The sequence below is a fragment of the Salminus brasiliensis genome, chromosome 1, assembly GCF_030463535.1.
Source record: "Salminus brasiliensis chromosome 1, fSalBra1.hap2, whole genome shotgun sequence".
Classification (NCBI taxonomy): domain Eukaryota; kingdom Metazoa; phylum Chordata; class Actinopteri; order Characiformes; family Bryconidae; genus Salminus; species Salminus brasiliensis.
In genome coordinates, this window is record NC_132878.1 from 393099 (window position 1) to 414658 (window position 21560).

General features: G+C 42.0%; 1 protein-coding gene across 2 annotated transcripts; it reads right to left on the reverse strand.

Annotated features, from left to right (window-relative positions):
• Positions 1-844: 844 nt before the first annotated feature.
• Positions 845-21504, reverse strand: LOC140561702 (uncharacterized). Of its 2 annotated transcripts, none has more exons than XM_072687034.1 (16): positions 21288-21504; positions 20288-20350; positions 20101-20143; positions 18395-18478; positions 17972-18175; positions 17662-17855; positions 16662-16724; positions 16475-16517; positions 14770-14853; positions 14347-14547; positions 14037-14230; positions 12368-12403; positions 12122-12155; positions 10107-10187; positions 9418-9486; positions 845-4977 (listed from the first exon to the last, which is right to left on the reverse strand). In XM_072687034.1, exons 1-16 carry the CDS (start codon positions 21501-21503, stop codon positions 4205-4207), a joined length of 2382 nt encoding a protein of 793 aa, XP_072543135.1. In that variant the 5' UTR covers position 21504; the 3' UTR covers positions 845-4204. The 2 variants fall into 2 exon arrangements, with proteins under 2 accessions (XP_072543135.1, XP_072543063.1); XM_072686962.1 differs by having other exon boundaries at positions 847-4977; positions 14347-14550.
• Between the last annotated feature and the right edge of the window lie 56 nt (positions 21505-21560).

The window sequence follows — 21560 nt, forward strand, 5'->3', positions numbered from 1 at the left end:
TCTCCTTTGTGTGATCCTCCTGTGTTTGTTTCCCTCTGTCTAAACTCAGAGTTTCCCCCTCGTTCCCTCGAGGTCCCTGTGTCTGTGCAGTGTGTGTGTGTGTGCGGTGTGTGTGTGTCTGTGTGTGTCTGTGTGTGGGTGTCTGTGCAGTGTGTGTGTGTGTGTGTGTGTGTGTGTGTGTGTGCAGTGTGTGTGTGTGTGTGTGGGTGTCTGTGCAGTGTGTGTGGGTGTCTGTGCAGTGTGTGTGTGTGTGCACGCATGTTTTAACAGAGTGGGGCGACTGTAGGGAGGCAATTTCAAGGTCCGTCGGGGAGGGAAGACCACTGACTGACCTGTTGCTTCTCTCTCTGGCCCAGGGGGTGTTCCTCAAGGTTTGAGGTCCGCCTGGCCTTTTGGACTAGGGAGTGGCAAGAGCTGGCGGAAGTTGGCCCTGCTGCTGGTCCCCTTGAGGAAGCCCATGCCCATAGCAGCTATAGACAGTCGGTCACTGGAGCCCGGGATGGTGTCCCACCAAACCCACCCTCTCACGCTGCAAGTCAGTCCTCACACCAAGCAGATAGTGTTTTTCATTATCAGCGCCCCTTCTTCAGCTCCATCTTCACCAAGCTGGACCAGCGGCAGTGCCTACAACTTGGTCAGGGTCAAAGAGGGTAATGAGTTATAGACTATTTGGGTGACATCCTCATCTATAGTAGACGATCACGTCTCCTACGTCCGGTGGGTTCTCCACTTGCTCCTGGAGAACCACCTGTTCATCAAACTGGAAAAACAGTTCCATGCACAGACAATCTTCTTTTTGGGCATTGTCATGTCCCACAACACCCTGTGCATGGACCAGGCCAAAATCAAGGCTGTGAAAAATGTATGTACGCCTTGTCCAGCGCTTCCTGGGTTTTGCCAACTTCTTCCGCTGATTCATGAGGAATTTGGGCTCCGCGGCAGCCCCTTGACTGCTTTGACGAGGAAGACGTTCATCTGGTCCATGGAAGCCCAGGAAACGTTTGACACCCTAAGGCACCCGTTGACCATGGCCTCAGTTTTCCAGTTGCCTGACCTGGAACTTCCGTTCATAGTAGAGGTGGACGCCTCTGAGGTAGGCGTGGGTGCAGTCCTCTCTCAGTGGTCTGGGCCTGGCCAAAGGCTGCACCCCTGCGCCTACTTCTCCCACCGCCTCACCCTGCTGAGCGGAATTACGATGTTGGTGACCATGAATTACTGGTGATCAAGCTCGCGCTAGAGGAGTGGAGACACTGGCTTGAAGGAGCAAAACAACCTTTCTGGTCTGGATAGACCACATGTAGAGGAATTGTCACATGTAGCGCAAGGTTGTTTTTTTCTTTTCTTTGTATTTGACAGGCAGGCAGTGGCAGGCAGTGTGGTGCTGGGGTCATAATTGGTAAACTTCCATTTTTTTAACGTTGTAATTAATTTTTTTTTTTGCGCAAATTAAGAGATTAATGTTGAAACTTAGATATAGGAAATAGTTAAAACAAAAGACTTTTAAAGACACCACAAACCACTAAACAGAATGGCCAGATTATAGTTTATAAAAGATTATAAAAATGTACTTAAAATAATGCTTGTACCAAAAAGTATGTAGGGCACTGTACTGTAGTACCGGTCACAAGCATTGATTGAGCAGCTATAAAAAACTATAGCTACTTGTACAATAGCACCACCGCCTGTTGCTAGTTGTGTAGTGCGTACCGTGGTAATGCCTTTAGCTGTCCTGAATGTTAGAGCTGTCCATTAAGCACCATTGTTGTTAATAGCCTTAAACCAATTGGCTCAGAGACACATGGCTGGAAGAAGTTAATGAGGCCATCTGACTGCACTCACTGCTCCACCGTGGCCATAAAAACACAGACAGAGGTACAGACAGTGGTTGTTTTTCTCTATGCACAAACTAACCTCTAGTGCCTCCTGGTGGCGTACAGGTCCTTTTTTAATATTGCCCTTATGGATAAAAATGTGTTTGCCAAGCTTATTAAGACAGCTAAAGCTACTACCAATCATCTGGATGCCCACCGCACATGTTAAAGCTTGTCTTCCTTTCTTATGTCTTCTAAAACCAGCTCTGATATTGGCTGCTATCATTCCTGTGATAACACAGGCCTATTTCTAACCTTCCCTTTTAATGCCAGAATGTGCTGAGCCTACAGAGTTGAGCAAGCATCTTTCTTCCAATAACTTTTGAATTTGGGTGGACTTGAATACTTTGCTGGGTCACTGTCCCTGCACTCATGTGGTTCTAATCATATTTCTTATAGAAATGAATTTGTCTTAATTACAGGTTTAAATTGGCTCCCTCTAGTCTTCCACATGGTGTTCCTCAGGGCTCCGTCCTTGGCCTGTTACTCTTTAGTACTTAATGCTTAAATTTGGCAACCTCATCAGAAAGCAATGCCTCATTACAAAGCAATGCCTTTAGTCTTACTGCCATGTGAATGATACTCAATCTACATACTCACTGAGCCTATAAATAGGCTGCCAGCCCCTGCTCTAGTTCTCTGGCTGGCTGACAAAATCCTTGATGGCCACCATTAAAAAATCATAAAGCATTCATCCTGATTTTACCTCCTCCTCCTCCTTGGAAACATAATATTGGTCATTTTAGATCCCATGTTACGGAGTCCGAAGATTGTGTCTAAAGATTGGACACAGGGTCTGAAGGGAAACTGAACACCTGAACAGGGGGACTGGACAAGAGACTGGACTAGTGACTGAATGGGCAGACAGACAGGACAGGAGATAAGAGCTCTGGACAGAAGACTGGACAGTTGTTAATGGGGACAGGAACAGAGACAGACATAGGGACGTAAAAGTATATATATGTCAGATATATGACACAAGTGAGGCACACCTGACAGGAGTGTGGGCTATGATGGACAATTACACACATTACACATAATTGAAATGTGTCAGGTACAGATATTACTGTTACTGATATTACTATATTACTAGTACATTATAACAGTGCAGAGTCAGGCAGATAAGTAGAATCCATGTGCACCCAGACCTTATTGAACATACAATGTAGGGAAAATCAGGGAACAGATGTAAATTGTTGTTTTTTTTATCGGGGTCACTCCAGATGACTTTTTTTTTGTAACCCGTCTTTGTAGAGAAGCACAATAAATATTGATTAATTCACCATTTGTGTGATTTGCACAACAATACTCACCTTAGCACTGTAAAATTCCTTTTACTAACCGTCTCCTTTTAGACAGGGTCATACGTTGGTCCCTCACTGAAGTCTCTGCTAGAAGCTCCCAAGACATCAGTAAGGCTCTCCTCCATGTACTGGCTATTTCCAGCCAATGGCCTACATGTAGAATTTACCTCAACATGAAGTGGTAATCATATCACAACCCACCCCTCTCTTTGCTCAGTGGTCCAGAACTAATGGTCTTAAATCAGACAGTCACAATAGTCTATAGGATTGATCTTTGTCTGACCTCTTTGCCAGGGCCTTTTAACATCGTGTAAACCTCATTTCATGAGACACAGATTTCTCAGTTTAAATCTCCTCAGCAGTTTAGATGTTAGGTTAATCAAGCTGAGTCTGATGTGCTGCAGCCAATCATACAGGAGAGATTAGTTTGTCCCGCCTCAGCTGCTGCTGATTGGGTATGACTAGTGCAGCAGAGAGCGCCCCTTCTTCTCTGATCATGCCCTGGTGGAAGCTGAGAGCTGCCAGTTAGCCTGTTGCTAAAAAGTATTATTCAGAAAAAGGGACCAGAAGCTGCACATTTATCCCAGAGGTCTGGGTTTTTTTGAGAGCATCAGGAATCCTGGAGAGTGGATTTCCTCACTTCAACTCAGAACCCTTCGGTGAACTTTGATGGTGAGCCATCCAAAGCAACTGACCCAACAGATCTGACCAGTCTTGACTTCATTCTGAACTCCCTGGTTCTGTGGCAGGGCTAGGATTAAGAGCCTGTGACACACTCTTCCTTTTTCATGTTTTATTTGATGATTTAACCCTCAATTGTATTTTATTTTATTCTTGATTTATTGGATATTGTTTGTTGATTTTACTGAAAAGCCAGAGCTAGAGGTCAGCAATTAGAACAAGCTACGCTAATAGCAGTAAGTAACATTTTACTAAAGCTAAACCTAGTGGAGATTATCTAATACCTAAAAATAACACTAACTAAGCTACATAATTAAACTAAATAGACTACTGTAAAACCATAAACAACTAAACAAGTCTTCCACCTCCAGTCTTTTCAGTACTCTCACCCTCCGCCCGTTCCCCAGTACTCAAACCAGTGTTTTCAGTACTCTTACCCTCCGCCCGTTCCCCAGTACTCAAACCAGTGTTTTCAGTACTCTTACCATCCGCCTGTTCCCCAGTACTCAAACCAGTGTTTTCAGTACTCTCACCCTCCGCCTGTTCCCCAGCACCCAAACCAGTGTTTTCAGTACTCTCACCCTCTGTCTGTTCCCCAGTACTCAAACCAGTGTTTTCAGTACTCTCACCCTCCGCCTGTTCCCCAGTACTCAAACCAGTCTTTAGAATACTCTTACCATCCGCCTGTTCCCCAGTACTCAAACCAGTGTTTTCAGTACTCTCACCCTCCGACTGTTCCCCAGTACTCAAACCAGTGTTTTCAGTACTCTCACCCTCCGACTGTTCCCCAGTACTCAAATCAGTGTTTTCAGTACTCTCACCCTCTGTCTGTTCCCCAGTACCTGAAGTGGTATTTTCCTGATTAACCCTGTAATTTTGAGATTGAGGCTGTCTCTCACTTTTTTTCTGAATGTTCTGAATTGTAACCTTTGGGATCTGAATTTTAAGTTGCAGTTCTGGGACAGTGGCATAAATGAATTTTGCCTCCATTTCTTCCTTTGTGTGCTGAGTGTTCTCCTCCAGTGTTGGAGCTGTAGATGATTCAGTCTGGTTAGCCTCCACCCGTCTCTGGATGGTGTCTATCCTCACCAACTTCAGTTCGAAAATAAGACTACAAGAATCTTAGAGGGAAACAGACAAAATACAAATATTTCATACTGTAATATTCCATAGGTATTTTGTATGTGCACACATTTTGCATGAAATATTTGAATATTTGAATAAAGATGCAAACATAATCAGGGTAATCTGATTAAGCATTTCTGATCACGTAAACACAATCTATTGATCTTAATTATATCATCTTAATTATGAATCTGATTAAGTCACAGATATCAGGAATACAGTCTGATTACTTTACAGAAGTGGCATTGAGATGTTTTCTAGATGTTGGGGAGAAACTGATCTAATATAAAATATCTGCTGTTAATGTGAGCAAAGTTGCAAAAAACAGGTAAAAAAAAACAAAAAACAAACTATAGCTGCAAGATCCATAATTCAGTGTACACTGAATTATGGTTAAAATATGGTTAAAATAGTTAATATATTGTGCAAAGGTACATTCCTTTATCATAAATTCACTTAAAAGGGCTTTATGGCTTATATGTCATGAAAATCAGAAAAAAGGCTTGAAATAATTGAACATAAAATATGACCGTTTATCTTCTTGAATTAAATTAACAAAAAATACCTTTTATGAACTTATGTTTTACAATATTTGAATTCCCTGAAATGAACTAGTGAATAAATAATTTAGAGGACTAATTATTAAACAGAAATGCAGGGTTAGCAGAATGCAGGGACATTTTGGCACAAATATGCTGAAGTTTTTCTCTTGCTTTGGGTGTAAGCACATTCTTCCCTGTTTCTATTTCAGTGACTAGAAACAAACCTGCTGAAGCTGATCTGAGTAAAACATGAATGTGGCTAGGGGTGTCCAATACCTTCTGAGGTGATACCTACTGATGTTTTTGAGCTTAAAATGCAATACTTGTGAACTAGAAGCCCCTCCATTTCCTGTTTTTTTTTCATATTTGGAAGACCAGCTGTGAAAGTGACATCATTACCCCGCACCCTCGCTCTAGACTTCTCCTCTCTATCAATAAAAATGTCAAAAAACAGCAAAACGAACAAAAAAAAGTTGACAGGGAATTGAAATCTGGATTAAACTGATATTAATTGAGTAAACATGCAATCTGTTTATTTTCTTCACTTTTGGGACGTTTGGGAGTAGACTGTCTTCCTGCATGTGTGACTGTAGATGTGTTCCAGTGCCTAGACTGATAGTGCCTAGTGATCAGAAATGAAATGATATGTGATCAGAAACTAGATGTTTTCTCCTCACTGAAACCTGGATTAGCCCTGATCAATATATAGCTCTAAATGAAGCGCCCCCCACAGGCTATAAATATGTACATAGCCCTAGATTATCAGGCAGAGGAGGTGGAGTATGTATAATCTCCCAGAATGCACTAGAGATTATTCAACAGCACTGTAACACCTTCACTTCTTTTGAGCTTCTCTACATTAATATATCAAATCCAGACACTAATAAAAATACTTTCACACTGATTCATATCTATAGGCCTCCAGGGCCGACTCTGAATGTTTAAAAGAATTTAGTGATTTTGCTGCAGAGACAAAGTTATAATAGTAGGAGACTTTAATATTCATTTAGAAAAAGCAGACCATCCATTAACAAAGGCGTCGATCTTAGATTCTGTCAGAATCACACAAACTGTAACTGGACCCACACATCACTGTAACCATACTCTAGATCTAGTCCTGATCCTGGGTTTTAGCATTGATCATCTGAATATTCTACCTCAGAGCTCAGTCATATCAGACCATTATCTGATCTCCTTTGAGCTTCATCTTAGGCTAAATGTTCATTTGTCCCCCGACACTGTCTAAAGCGCTCAGTGACCCCAATGACCGCTGTACAGTTTACTGAGAACCCCCCCCCCCCAATCCACCTTATCTTACCCTCCGTCAGACCAAACGGAGCTCGTTACATTAACAGAAGATCTAGAAAACCTCCTTCCATCAATCTTAGACAAAGTAGCAGCGTTTAAAAGTGAAATGAGGAGGCAGTAAAGGCTCGCACCGTGGTCCAGTGATCAAACTCCTACCTTAAAACAAACAGTGCGGAAACTAGAGGGGAAACGGCGGACCACCAAACTAGAGGAGTTCCACTCTGCGTGGAAGGACGGCCTTAGTTAATATAGAAAGACTCTCATTAAAGCTCGCTCAGCGTATTTGACCTCACTGATCCAGAAAAACTAAAACAATCCCAGAGTTCTTTTTACTGAGATCTCTAAACTTCCTAAAAGCCAGGCAGATTCAACAGCCCTACTAGACCTCAGTGCAGCCTCTGATACAGTAGATCACACTATTCTACTAGAAAGATTAGAGAACATGGTTGGAATCACAGGAACAGTTCTATCTTGGTTCAGATCATATCTAACTGAACTCTATCAGATTATAAAGATAAAAGATTTATCTTCAAATTACACAGAAGTAAGATATGGAGTTCCTCAAGGCTCTATTCTAGGACCGCTATTATTTACATTATACATGTTACCACTGGGCTCAGTTATAAGCAGACATGGTGTTAATTTCCACTGTTCTGCAGATGACACACAGCTCTATATTTCAGCCAAACCTGATGATAAATCTAGATTACAGAAAATGGACGACTGTGTAAAGGATATAAAACTCTGGATGTCACACACTTCTCCTCAACAGTGACAAAACCCAGCTTCTCCTTTTAGGTCCAAAAGACTCTAGAAATAAACTCTCAGACTTAATGTTAGACTTCTCTGATGCTTCCATCATTCCTGGTTTAGCAGCTAAAAATCTTGGCATCACATTCGACTCAGATTTATCATTTGAGCAACATATAGCTAATATTAGTAGAACAGCCTTTATGCAGCTTAGGAACATCTACAAACTAAGAAACTCCTCCTCTCTACAGGACGCAGAAAAGCTAGTACATGCTTTTATCACCTCAAGACTGGATTACTGTAATGCACCACTGTCAGGTTGTTCCAGCAGGAACCTCAATAAACTTCAGCTGCTTCAGAACACTGCAGTCAGGGTTCTTACTAAACCTAGAACATCTGACCATATCAGTCCAGTTCTATCAGCACTGCACTGCTCCCAGTTCAGTTCAGCACTGATTATAAAATTCTTCTATTAACATATAAAGCCCTACATGGCCTCGCTCCTGAGTACCTGCAGGATCTTATTACTGATTATGAACCATCAAGACTACTAAGATCTCAGGGTGCTGGACTCTTACTCGTTCCCAAAATTGGGGGGAGGAGCCTTTTCTAATAAAGCCCCCAACTCTGGAATGACCTTCCAGATAATGTTGGGGACTCAGACACAGTCTCAGTCTTTAAATCTAGGCTGAAACTCATCTGTTTAGTTCAGCTTTTGGTAATTAATGTTTTTTAGATAAAGGTTGAAGGTCCAGGGGTTCGAGGACACAGGGAATTGTAGTACACTGAGATGCAGGAGCTGTCGTCTCGCTGCTTACACACCATCACTCAGGTTTGTGGACGGTGGAGCAGATAGATGCTGGTGTTCTCAGGGTACGCCCGTGTCCGTGTTACCTTCTGGCTCTCTCCTTTAAATTAGATTGTTATAATCAGACCTACCGGAGTCGTCAGACACACTCTGATACTGCTCAACATTCTCTGATCTCTATAAAATCCTCTCAGAACTAACTTTACCTTCTCCCAGTAAATGGTTACCCAGCCCGACCTGCTGGAAGACTGACCGCTGAGGTCCCCTACTTGCGTCAGACCAGCTGCCACCTACCAGTCCAACCAGCAGGCCCCACCCCCACTATCACCCATACCAGACCAGCTACACACCTTCTTACCACTACTACATGTTTAATGACCCTGTTAAACCTAAATGGACTCGTAACTATCTGCGCTATTAATATCACCATTTTTAACTATCTATTGTATCTGGTTTGGTAATTTGTATCATTAATGTTTAAATAGTTCTGATCAGAGGAGGACGGGTCGGATCCCCCTTGTGAGTCTTGGTTCCTCCCAAGGTTTCTTCCTTCAGCTCTGAGGGAGTTTTTCCTTGCCACTGTCGCCGTTGGCTTGCTCACTGGGGGTCTTTGATTCTTCATGTCTTCTTACGTTATTTCTTCTTTCTTCTTTGTCTCAGTCTTTCATTATTTACTAATTATGTAAAGCTGCTTTGTGACGACAACAGTTATAAAAAGCTCTACAAATAAATCTGACTTGACTTTCTAAATCTAGTTTTTAGTACTGGATCACAGTCTGACCAATCACATGCTATGTGTTCTTTGGTGGTCTAGCTTTTGAATTGAAAGCACAGTCATACATGCTCCTCCTATATTATAACCGCATAGCTAGCTCTACTAGACAACACTAACCAGCTAGCTTCCTGATCTTGTATTTAAAAATAGGAAAAGCTGAAATATCAGTGTACGGTAATGTGTCTTTTTTGTCGTTTTAGTGAAAACATTATAAAATGTTCTTAGACTCTGAAATTACTTCTAAATGACTTACTTTTATTATTCAGAGCTTCTTCCAGGACTTCAGACATGTTTTCACCTTGCTCCAATGACACTGTCTCATCTGCAACATTTAGGACAAAATCAATTCAAAATCAATACAGTCTCTGCCCAGGAAACATATGTTAAGTCATTTTTGAGACAGTATAATTATGATGTTAGTTTAAGTAAACATTGCTTTAAAGAAGTACTGAATGAAATACTTCATAATAAATAAAATATTTTTTTTGTTTTCGCATTGAGGTCCTGAGGTCCACTTCCCTGTACTTTGTTCTGTGTATTCAGAGGTCTATTGGCAATTTCTTTAAATACTTAATGGTGTTAGTATGTTACCCACACCCCCAATACATACATCCTACTATTTATACCATTCATTTATTGTGTATTTACAGAGATGTACAGGGATTTATTTTAGTACCCCTTTGAGACTGCTGTTAGAGGTAAGACAGCTAATACATCAGCATTCTGCAGCTGAAAGTCAATGTATAATAATATATAATATGTCTAATACTATAGTAATGTTAAGATGTTAACATTAACATTATCTTATTGCTTTAGTCATATATAGGAAGATTTGAAATGATCCCTAAATGTATAATGAAGTATTTATTTAATTTCTTTATATGAATACAGGCAGTATGCTATGTATCAAACAATACTTTGTTCTTACACTTGATGACTTACCATAATTCTCCAGTCGTTGTTTCGCTACCTTTAGCAGATTTTCCTTTATATTTTTTAATTCATTGTCCTTCTTTGTAATCTCTGTAAAATGTGAACATAATCACAACACAATTTACACAAATCTGCTCCCAACCGAGTATGATTTTCACAAATACAGTTTTGTGGCATGTTTACTGTTATCTATCACTAGAAGTAAAATTGGAAATGGCTTAAAATAAATTACTGCTATTTATATATTTTTCCATTCTGTTATATTTGAACAATAAAATATAAACACATGTATCCATGGCATGCTTGCCATGTTTAGCACCTTAAAGCCTAGACAATCAAATAACAGCGAGACAGTTCTAATTATTGCAAAAGGAAATTAAAGAGCATGTGGGACTTTTATTTTGTATTGTATTTGATACAGGAATATAAGCTCATGACAGTTTTTATTAAACAAACTAAAACAGATAAAACAAAATTGTTAACTTTAAGTTTCCTATAACATTTTACTCAAACCATTTACTTAACTTAAAGTCTGTATGTATTTTTTTGGTGTCTGAATAATCCACCAGGGTGAAGAAAACATTTAACTTCTTAAAAGGTAAAGCTGCACGTATGTGTCCTCTGCATTTAACCAATCTGTGGTAGTGAACACACACACACACACACACACACACACACACACACACACACACACACAGAGCGGTGGGCAGCCAACTCTGCGCCTGGAGAGCAGAGGTGGTAAAGGGCCTTGCTCAAGGGCCCAACAGTGGCAGCTTGCAGAGCCCGGGAATCGAACCCACAACCCTGTTATCGATAGCATGGCACGCTAACCGCTGAGCCACCACTGCCCCCCTACTCATGTAATGAATTATTATTTATTGAATGTGTTAGATGTCAGGACCTCGTTATGACACCGTCCCCCGGGGCAATTCCAAGCCGCTGCCCACAGGCCCAAATAAGGACTTCCTCCTCACTTCTGGGTTGTTTGGGTTCATTTGTGTTTATCCGTATTCGTTTTATGTTGATTACGTTTCATTCATTGTTCATGTGTTTCACCTGGGACTGGGAGCATTTAAGGAGCACCAATGCTAGTGTTCCTTGCCATGAATTGACTCTCCATGAATCTCCATGACGCTCTGTGATTCCTCACAGAGCGGTATTGGTGTGTTCATGTTGGCGAGAGTTTGTGATTCAGGTTCAGGAGTGGTTTACTGTCTGATTCTAGAGGCAAGCGAGGTACGTTCGCTTCCTGCTCAGGTTCCAAGGCAACCTAAGTTCTAGGCAGTACTCTGCATGTTCAGGATAGGTTGGCCTTGTTTTCTACCCCTGTTAGTTTACAGAGCATGGCTCTGTCCTCAGTTTGTTTATACCCCCGTTGCCCAAGCACTGCTTGTGGCTTTAAGTTCTAGCCCTACCTTAGTTCTCCCCTGGTTTGGATTTATATTCAAGCTCAGTTCCCTGCTCCTCCCAGTCCCAGGTTTGTTGTTTTTTCCGTCTTGTTTGCCATTTTGTTGTGTTCTCCGTTGACTCTTAGTTGCTGCACATTGGTTTTCATTAGCACCTGTTTTGTGTTTTATTACGGTTACGGTCATCTCTGCGTGTCTGGCCGTACACGCCATGACATTAGATTGTGTTGTTTTGTGTATTTGTAATTAAATAATTATTTAAGATGATAAAATATCTATTTAATGTTATATCTAAGATATTTTTAAAATACACATGATCCTTATTTCAGACATCTCCAAAACTTAAATATATATGATGTGGCTTTAAAGGGTTAATAAGGAAGTAAAAAGCATTCTGAAATAGAGAGGTGAACACATCAGTATGCTTGGTAACTCGTATGTGTGTGTTTAATTGTATCGAGGTCGTTGTTTCTCCTAGTCATTCTTTATCAGATGTCTGTGTCTGTGTGGGATTTGGGGATCTGATAGTGTGAAAGGCATTAGACTAGAATTAGCTGTAGTTACTGAGTGTTACAGGAGCTATAGCTGATATTACACTGATGTTGATTCTTCACTCACCTCGCTTCAGCTTCTCCAGTTCTGCTTTCTGTGTCTGGTGGAAAATAGTAAGGAAGGAATTGTAAGAAGGAATTGCTGATCTCTAGGTGTCTATATATAAAATATAGAACAGCAGATTTACAGAAGAAGAAAAACACCTCATTCATTTTTAATGAGAGTCAATGTAAAATTAAGTCATTTTGGAGCATTTCTATTGGTTGGCAGATGTCATTGGTTTACAGTAGTTAATGCTCTAAACAGACTCACCTCATCAGCTGTGGGTCCTGGTACATCAGGTTTCATCTAAAGAGAAAGCAGCAGAACAGTTTTATACACCAGTATACTGTAGAGACTATTGTATGTACTGTAAATACGTACTGTACTGTAGTGTATGTAAAGTTGAATGTGAAAGTTTGGGCACCCTTGGCCAAATTAAACATTTCATTGTTTTTTAATAGTAATAAACAACTTCTGTAGCTAATCAAACATAATATTTACAGTAACTCCTAACACACAGTCACTCTGTCTTTCAACAACAATCAAAGCCAAATCATCAGGGGGGCTTGTGCAAAAGTCTGGACATCTTACAGAGTCAGGATTTAGTAATGCTGTAATTTGCAGCTTGTAACCACTAAAGGTTTTTCAGTTTGTTGGAGTTGGATTTAGTCTAGTCTTTTCAGAAAGAGACTGAGATACTTTCAGGTAATTGCTGTCCAGCTTGTTTAAGGCCTGGTCACAAATATTCTATGATATGTAGGTCACAGGACTGTGGGAGACTGTGGGAACCATTCACCAGCAACTATTTTCCTACTAATCACTCATACTCCCAGAATACTAATCACTCATACTCCCAGAATACTAATCACTCATACTCCCAGAACTCTAATCACTCATACTCCCAGAATACTAATCACTCATACTCCCAGAATACTAATCACTCATACTCCCAGAATACTAATCACTCATACTCCCAGAATACTAATCACTAATACTCCCAGAATACTAATCACTCAAACTCCCAGAATACTAATCACTCATACTCCCAGAATACTAATCACTCATACTCCAAGAATACTAATCACTCATACTCCCAGAATATTAATCACTCATACTCCCAGAATACTAATCACTCATACTCCCAGAATACTAATCACTCATACTCCCAGAATACTAATCACTCATACTCCAAGAATACTAATCACTCATACTCCCAGAATACTAATCACTCATACTAAAAGAATTCTGGGAGTATGAGTGATTAGTATTCTGGGAGTATGAGTGATTAGTATTCTGGGAGTATGAGTGATTAGTATTCTGGGAGTATGAGTGATTAGTATTCTGGGAGTACGAGCGATTGGTATTCTGGGAGTATGATGTCCAGGATGGGCATCTCTAGGCATCTCCAATACCTGGTGGACTGTTCAGTGGCCCATTAGGATCTTGGACCTGGAGCTAATCCGGGATTTAAATGATCATCTCAGTGGGGAGCTTATGCACACGACATGAGCTTTAATGTGCAAGGGCTAAGCTCCGCCCCTCATCTGGACTTGGATTATGGAATTGCCTATGATGTACCTGCCTACCCATGTTTTGACCCCTTCATGTCCTGACCATGAGTTTTACCTTAATTCTAATAAAGTCCCTACGCACATGCAGCCTGCCTCAACCAGTATGTTACACCCTTACATCCAGTCTCTGCATCATTACAGTCATGAAAGAGAAAGTAACTGTGCATTAAGATTTGAAATATATTTTTATGTTTGATAAGCTACTAATAAACACTAAAAATGTAATTTGGCCAAGGGTGTTCAATAATATTAATAATTATAATAACAATTAATATTGTTATTAAAAGAACCTAAATATATGATGATTATGTACATTTATTATTTATGTACAGCTGCTGATTCAGAAATGTAAAAATTAAACTGAATACCTGAGGTTTGATCCACTGTGTAACTTTCTCCAGTGCTCTCTGATTCCTGGAGCATTGCAGTAGTCCTCTATCCTCGTGGAACAGACAGTCCACAGTGAGTGTATTCCCTCTGTCTACACTCCTGCTGCTGTCTGGTACCGTGGCCTCCGGGTCAGATGTGTGATGGAGAACCAATAGAACAGCAGGCTTGGTTTCTGTAGCAGCACAGAGCTTCATTCATTCACAGGAATATAGAGATGATCCTAACTGTCCTCAAACCCTAACAGTACTATTCAACCTTAAAGCTTCAGACTGAGCACACAGCTGCTACCTGATAACTGCTGAAGCTTCTTCAGAGCTGATTCAATGTCGGTTCCAGCTCGAGAGGCAACAGGACAGAAAGCCAGAATGACATCACACTCCTCCACAGTAGACACCTCCTTCAGGTCGGGTTTACCGTCTATCAGCTTTCTTATGAATCCCTCATCTGAACCCAGAGTCTTTCCAGACACACAGGACAGGAACTTCAGGTCTCCTAGAACAGAAAACACACAGTTATCATCCTGGTTCTGCTCTCAGCAGCTGTGTGTCAGCTCAGACGAGGGTGTGATGTGGTGTAGGTGTACACACATTACTCTATATCTCATAGATACAGTTTTTAACATTTTGAAAATATAATACTGTGAATTCAGTGTCCAGCGGTTACTTTGTTTAATTCAGTTCATGTCTGTATATAGTTAGTATAGGTCTGTACCTGCTGTGCCTGTCGCTTCAGCTCCTGTGCCGGCTCCCCTGTCTGCCTCTGACTTTATGTTGGTGGTCCTGCCTGCTTCGGACTCTGTGAAGACTCAGTTTGTGACTTCAGTGTCCATGTCTGTATCTAGTTAGTGTCTTTTTGTTACCTTAGCTTATGTCCTTAAGTTTGTCTGGTCCATGTCTCGTTAGGTTTATGTTCTTGGGTTTGTCAGGGTAGTGTTTAGAAGTCCCCTTGTTTTTGTTTCGTTGATTCCTGTCTTGCCTTAGTTCATGTGTATGTAATAAATGACCTGCGAGTATGTCCGCTTCTGCTTCCTGCCTCTACGAGCCGCATGACAAGTTACCTTTTGAGCCATTTCCTGACCATCCCATTACAGAAATATTTGACCAACAGTAACCTCTGTGGTGCCAGAGTTGGATCAGGTTAAAAAGCCCCACATCTTTAGGGGACTGCTATTGAGCGGCATGAGCAGCTGCAGCAGGAGATGGTAAGGAGGTGGAAAGGCCAATTTCCGGAGGGGGCTAAACAACATATTAAAGAATGAGCTTGCCAGTCGGAACCTGCCAACCACTGAAGGTCACTATAGTGTGTCCATTTGGCTTGATGCCCACATTAGTCAAAGAGTTCCATGCTAAGGAACCCCTGACACTATTTACTGATTAAGGGGCTGCTGGGTCTTCTATGACTTTACCTTGGCTGCTAATCTCAGTACCCCATATCAGTGATGGCCATTGATGGTCAGTGCCTGGGTTCTGTCCCATTACCCTTATACCGGGCTGATCAATTTGCGAGAGGATCGTGCTGTATCTTACCCAAGCTCCACCACCTACAATTGGTGTTGGGGTTCCCATGGGTGGGACAGCACAACCCTTATATAGACTGATGTTTGCTTGAGGCCCATGGTGCATTGGACACTGTCTGGGTGATCCTGGTCTTTCCCAGCAGATACTGTATTTCCAGGGCCCACAGGGATCCCTGAAGAATACTAGGACTTCCAGGATATTTAATAAGCCAGGTCCTGCCTCCTCACAGGAAGTTGATGGCACAGTCATACATCCTGATCCTTTTCTTATTAAATACCTCTTGGAGGTCCTACTATATGGTCACCCTGGGGCCAGTTCATGGTCTCTCTCCCTGATCATGCAGTTTTGGTTCACTTCACCCATGTTTGACAAACAGGAGCAGGAGGTAGGGGTCCCTGCCACCAAACACCTTGTGCGGTGTTATCTTAAACTTCAATGTTTTTTTCAGTGTTCTCAGCTTTCTCACTTTCTGTCAGCTTACGTAAGTCTTCCAGATTCACGCTGTGCCTTGTTCTGTTACTCTCCCTGTGTGGATTCCGCTACTTTCTTTATTTATGGCTTCTTGTTGTCAGCTAAATGGATCCAGTCTCCTCACCCATAGTATCATTTCTTAAATGTATTTTAACAAAGATGATGTATACATTCACACATCTGCTGATTCTGGTGTAAAACAAGTTTCAACTATGGAAATGTAAAACAATGAACAAACCAAAACAGAGAGTAATATTTTCACATTTAATTAAACAACAAAATATAAAAAATGAAAAACTGAAACCCACAGTGTGTAACTGCCAGCAGATCTCATTAAGATATGAGATGAAACATTGGAGCCTACACTTACTTGCCCCAGGTGACAGTGTGTACAATGCGTATTAGAATAGCTTTTTATGCAGTCTTACCTGCATTTTCTGCTGCTGCCGGTTCAGACTCTCCTCCCTCTCGCTGAAAGATAGTGGGAATGATAGAGTACAGTTTACAGCTCTCTCTGAATGTGGAGTTTCCATTTAGAGTTTTAGTGCAGTTTATTGCTTCAGTAAATAAACAGCAGTAAAGTGTGTAGAATGAGAGTACTGACTAAACCCTCACCTGGGGGACTGGACCTGTGCTGTCTGGTCTTTCACCTGGCGATTTGTGCCCAGGGGTTCCAGCCTAAAGAGGGAGGTAGAACATCAGTGTTTAGGTGCAGTGAGGGGTCAGTATGAGGGAGTGTGATCTACCATGTTGAAGGCTGTAGTGGGTGTGACTCTTCTGCGCTTGGTTTATTAAAGATAAAATTGAATCCAGTAGAAATAAAGGGTATGCATTGATGACATGCCCCCTGACTAAGTGGTGAAGCACGGCTGCAGCTTTTATTGTGGAAAATGGCCAAACTGAGACCGAAACAAGCGATTATCTGCTCAAGGTAAAGGCAGCGATCCATCCACACTACTAAACAGCCATTGGTCCATGGACAGCACTGTGTATCCAGAAACGTCCAGCTAACTGAGGATCAAGTCTTACCCTCCTTTAGAGGATAAAGCCTCGTGTCTGAGAGTCGAGTGAATGGTCTTAGGAGGGTTTCTCACTGTTTTCAGGATCATTTAGTAGACAGGCTCATCCAGGTTTTGCTAGATTTACCTTCTAATCAATCTTAGCATTTTGCTAAATTGGCAACTACAGTGAGCTTGTTTTTTTCACCTGCTCTCAGAGCGTTATTTCAGCACTCACTGAGCTCCCACATGTTTCAGTGCCTGGGTTCCAGAACTTCAATAATCCATTAGCTTCTCTGGTCTTTGTCCTTCAGCAGTCTGTATAAGAGAACAGAACTGGATTCCTGCTCAATCTGTTTGTACAGTCAGTCGCACAGCAGCTCTTTCCTGCTTTTGTGTTTTAGCAGCGTTCACACTGAATGCTACAGCTGCCACTGCCACTCAGTGTGCGTGGCCACAGTGACCCCCGGCATCTGTGATGTTGTGCAAACCCTCTATTATTTTAGATATTTTAAACATTCTTCTGTAATTTTGCATTCTTAATTACTGTTCATTTGTACAATAATTAAAAGTTAAATTATAACAGAATGTCTGTGTTGAAGGAATTCTGAAAATACCTGAGGTTTGATCCACTGTGTAACTTTCTTCAGTGCTCTCTGATTCCTGGAGCATTGCAGTAGTCCTCTATCCTCTTGGAACAGACAGTCCACAGTGAGTGTATTCCCTCTGTCTACACTCCTGCTGCTGTCTGGTACCATGGCCTCCGGGTCAGATGTGTGATGGAGAACCACTAGAACAGCAGGCTTGGTTTCTGTAGCAGCACAGAGCTTCATTCATTCACAGGAATATAGAGATGATCCTAACTGTCCTCAAACCCTAACAGTACTATTCTACCTTAAAGCTTCAGACTGAGCACACAGCTGCTACCTGATAACTGCTGAAGCTTCTTCAGAGCTGATTCAATGTCGGTTCCAGCTCGAGAGGCAACAGGACAGAAAGCCAGAATGACATCACACTCCTCCACAGTAGACACCTCCTTCAGGTCGGGTATACCGTCTATCAGCTTTCTTATGAATCCCTCATCTGAACCCAGAGTCTTTCCAGACACACAGGACAGGAACTTCAGGTCTCCTAGAACAGAAAACACACAGTTATCATCCTGGTTCTGCTCTCAGCAGCTGTGTGTCAGCTCAGACGAGGGTGTGATGTGGTGTAGGTGTACACACATTACTCTATATCTCATAGATACAGTTTTTAACATTTTGAAAATATAACACTGTGAATTCAGTGTCCAGCGGTTACTTTGTTTAATTCAGTTCATGTCTGTATATAGTTAGTATAGGTCTGTACCTGCTGTGCCTGTCGCTTCAGCTCCTGTGCCGGCTCCCCTGTCTGCCTCTGACTTTATGTTGGTGGTCCCGCCTGCTTCGGACTCTGTGAAGACTCAGTTTGTGACTTCAGTGTCCATGTCTGTATCTAGTTAGTGTCTTTTTGTTACCTTAGCTTATGTCCTTAAGTTTGTCTGGTCCATGTCTCGTTAGGTTTATGTTCTTGGGGTTGTCAGGGTAGTGTTTAGAAGTCCCCTTGTTTTTGTTTCGTTGTTTCCTGTCTTGCCTTAGTTCATGTGTATGTAATAAATGACCTGCGAGTATGTCCGCTTCTGCTTCCTGCCTCTACGAGCCGCATGACAAGTTACCTTTTGAGCCATTTCCTGACCATCCCATTACAGAAATATTTGACCAACAGTAACCTCTGTGGTGCCAGAGTTGGATCAGGTTAAAAAGCCCCACATCTTTAGGGGACTGCTATTGAGCGGCATGAGCAGCTGCAGCAGGAGATGGTAAGGAGGTGGAAAGGCCAATTTCCGGAGGGGGCTAAACAACATATTAAAGAATGAGCTTGCCAGTCGGAACCTGCCAACCACTGAAGGTCACTATAGTGTGTCCATTTGGCTTGATGCCCACATTAGTCAAAGAGTTCCATGCTAAGGAACCCCTGACACTATTTACTGATTAAGGGGCTGCTGGGTCTTCTATGACTTTACCTTGGCTACTAATCTCAGCACCCCATATCAGTGATGGCCATTGATGGTCAGTGCCTGGGTTCTGTCCCATTACCCTTATACCGGGCTGATCAATTTGCGAGAGGATCGTGCTGTATCTTACCCAAGCTCCACCACCTACAATTGGTGTTGGGGTTCCCATGGGTGGGACAGCACAACCCTTATATAGACTGATGTTTGCTTGAGGCCCATGGTGCATTGGACACTGTCTGGGTGATCCTGGTCTTTCCCAGCAGATACTGTATTTCCAGGGCCCACAGGGATCCCTGAAGAATACTAGGACTTCCAGGATATTTAATAAGCCAGGTCCTGCCTCCTCACAGGAAGTTGATGGCACAGTCATACATCCTGATCCTTTTCTTATTAAATACCCCTTGGAGGTCCTACTATATGGTCACCCTGGGGCCAGTTCATGGTCTCTCTCCCTGATCATGCAGTTTTGGTTCACTTCACCCATGTTTGACAAACAGGAGCAGGAGGTAGGGGTCCCTGCCACCAAACACCTTGTGCGGTGTTATCTTAAACTTCAATGTTTTTTTCAGTGTTCTCAGCTTTCTCACTTTCTGTCAGCTTACGTAAGTCTTCCAGATTCACGCTGTGCCTTGTTCTGTTACTCTCCCTGTGTGGATTCCGCTACTTTCTTTATTTATGGCTTCTTGTTGTCAGCTAAATGGATCCAGTCTCCTCACCCATAGTATCATTTCTTAAATGTATTTTAACAAAGATGATGTATACATTCACACATCTGCTGATTCTGGTGTAAAACAAGTTTCAACTATGGAAATGTAAAACAATGAACAAACCAAAACAGAGAGTAATATTTTCACATTTAATTAAACAACAAAATATAAAAAATGAAAAACTGAAACCCACAGTGTGTAACTGCCAGCAGATCTCATTAAGATATGAGATGAAACATTGGAGCCTACACTTACTTTGCCCCAGGTGACAGTGTGTACAATGCGTATTAGAATAGCTTTTTATGCAGTCTTACCTGCATTTTCTGCTGCTGCCGGTTCAGACTCTCCTGCCTCTCGCTGAAAGATAGTGGGAATGATAGAGTACAGTTTACAGCTCTCTCTGAATGTGGAGTTTCCATTTAGAGTTTTAGTGCAGTTTATTGCTTCAGTAAATAAACAGCAGTAAAGTGTGTAGAATGAGAGTACTGACTAAACCCTCACCTGGGGGACTGGACCTGTGCTGTCTGGTCTTTCACCTGGCGATTTGTGCCCAGGGGTTCCAGCCTAAAGAGGGAGGTAGAACATCAGTGTTTAGGTGCAGTGAGGGGTCAGTATGAGGGAGTGTGATCTACCATGTTGAAGGCTGTAGTGGGTGTGACTCTTCTGCGCTTGGTTTATTAAAGATAAAATTGAATCCAGTAGAAATAAAGGGTATGCATTGATGACATGCCCCCTGACTGAGTGGTGAAGCACGGCTGCAGCTTTTATTGTGGAAAATGGCCAAACTGAGACCGAAACAAGCGATTATCTGCTCAAGGTAAAGGCAGCGATCCATCCACACTACTAAACAGCCATTGGTCCATGGACAGCACTGTGTATCCAGAAACGTCCAGCTAACTGAGGATCAAGTCTTACCCTCCTTTAGAGGATAAAGCCTCGTGTCTGAGAGTCGAGTGAATGGTCTTAGGAGGGTTTCTCACTGTTTTCAGGATCATTTAGTAGACAGGCTCATCCAGGTTTTGCTAGATTTACCTTCTAATCAATCTTAGCATTTTGCTAAATTGGCAACTACAGTGAGCTTGTTTTTTTCACCTGCTCTCAGAGCGTTATTTCAGCACTCACTGAGCTCCCACATGTTTCAGTGCCTGGGTTCCAGAACTTCAATAATCCATTAGCTTCTCTGGTCTTTGTCCTTCAGCAGTCTGTATAAGAGAACAGAACTGGATTCCTGCTCAATCTGTTTGTACAGTCAGTCGCACAGCAGCTCTTTCCTGCTTTTGTGTTTTAGCAGCGTTCACACTGAATGCTACAGCTGCCACTGCCACTCAGTGTGCGTGGCCACAGTGACCCCCGGCATCTGTGATGTTGTGCAAACCCTCTATTATTTTAGATATTTTAAACATTCTTCTGTAATTTTGCATTCTTAATTACTGTTCATTTGTACAATAATTAAAAGTTAAATTATAACAGAATGTCTGTGTTGAAGGAATTCTGAAAATACCTGAGGTTTGATCCACTGTGTAACTTTCTTCAGTGCTCTCTGATTCCTGGAGCATTGCAGTAGTCCTCTATCCTCTTGGAACAGACAGTCCACAGTGAGTGTATTCCCTCTGTCTACACTCCTGCTGCTGTCTGGTACCGTGGCCTCCGGGTCAGATGTGTGATGGAGAACCACTAGAACAGCAGGCTTGGTTTCTGTAGCAGCACAGAGCTTCATTCATTCACAGGAATATAGAGATGATCCTAACTGTCCTCAAACCCTAACAGTACTATT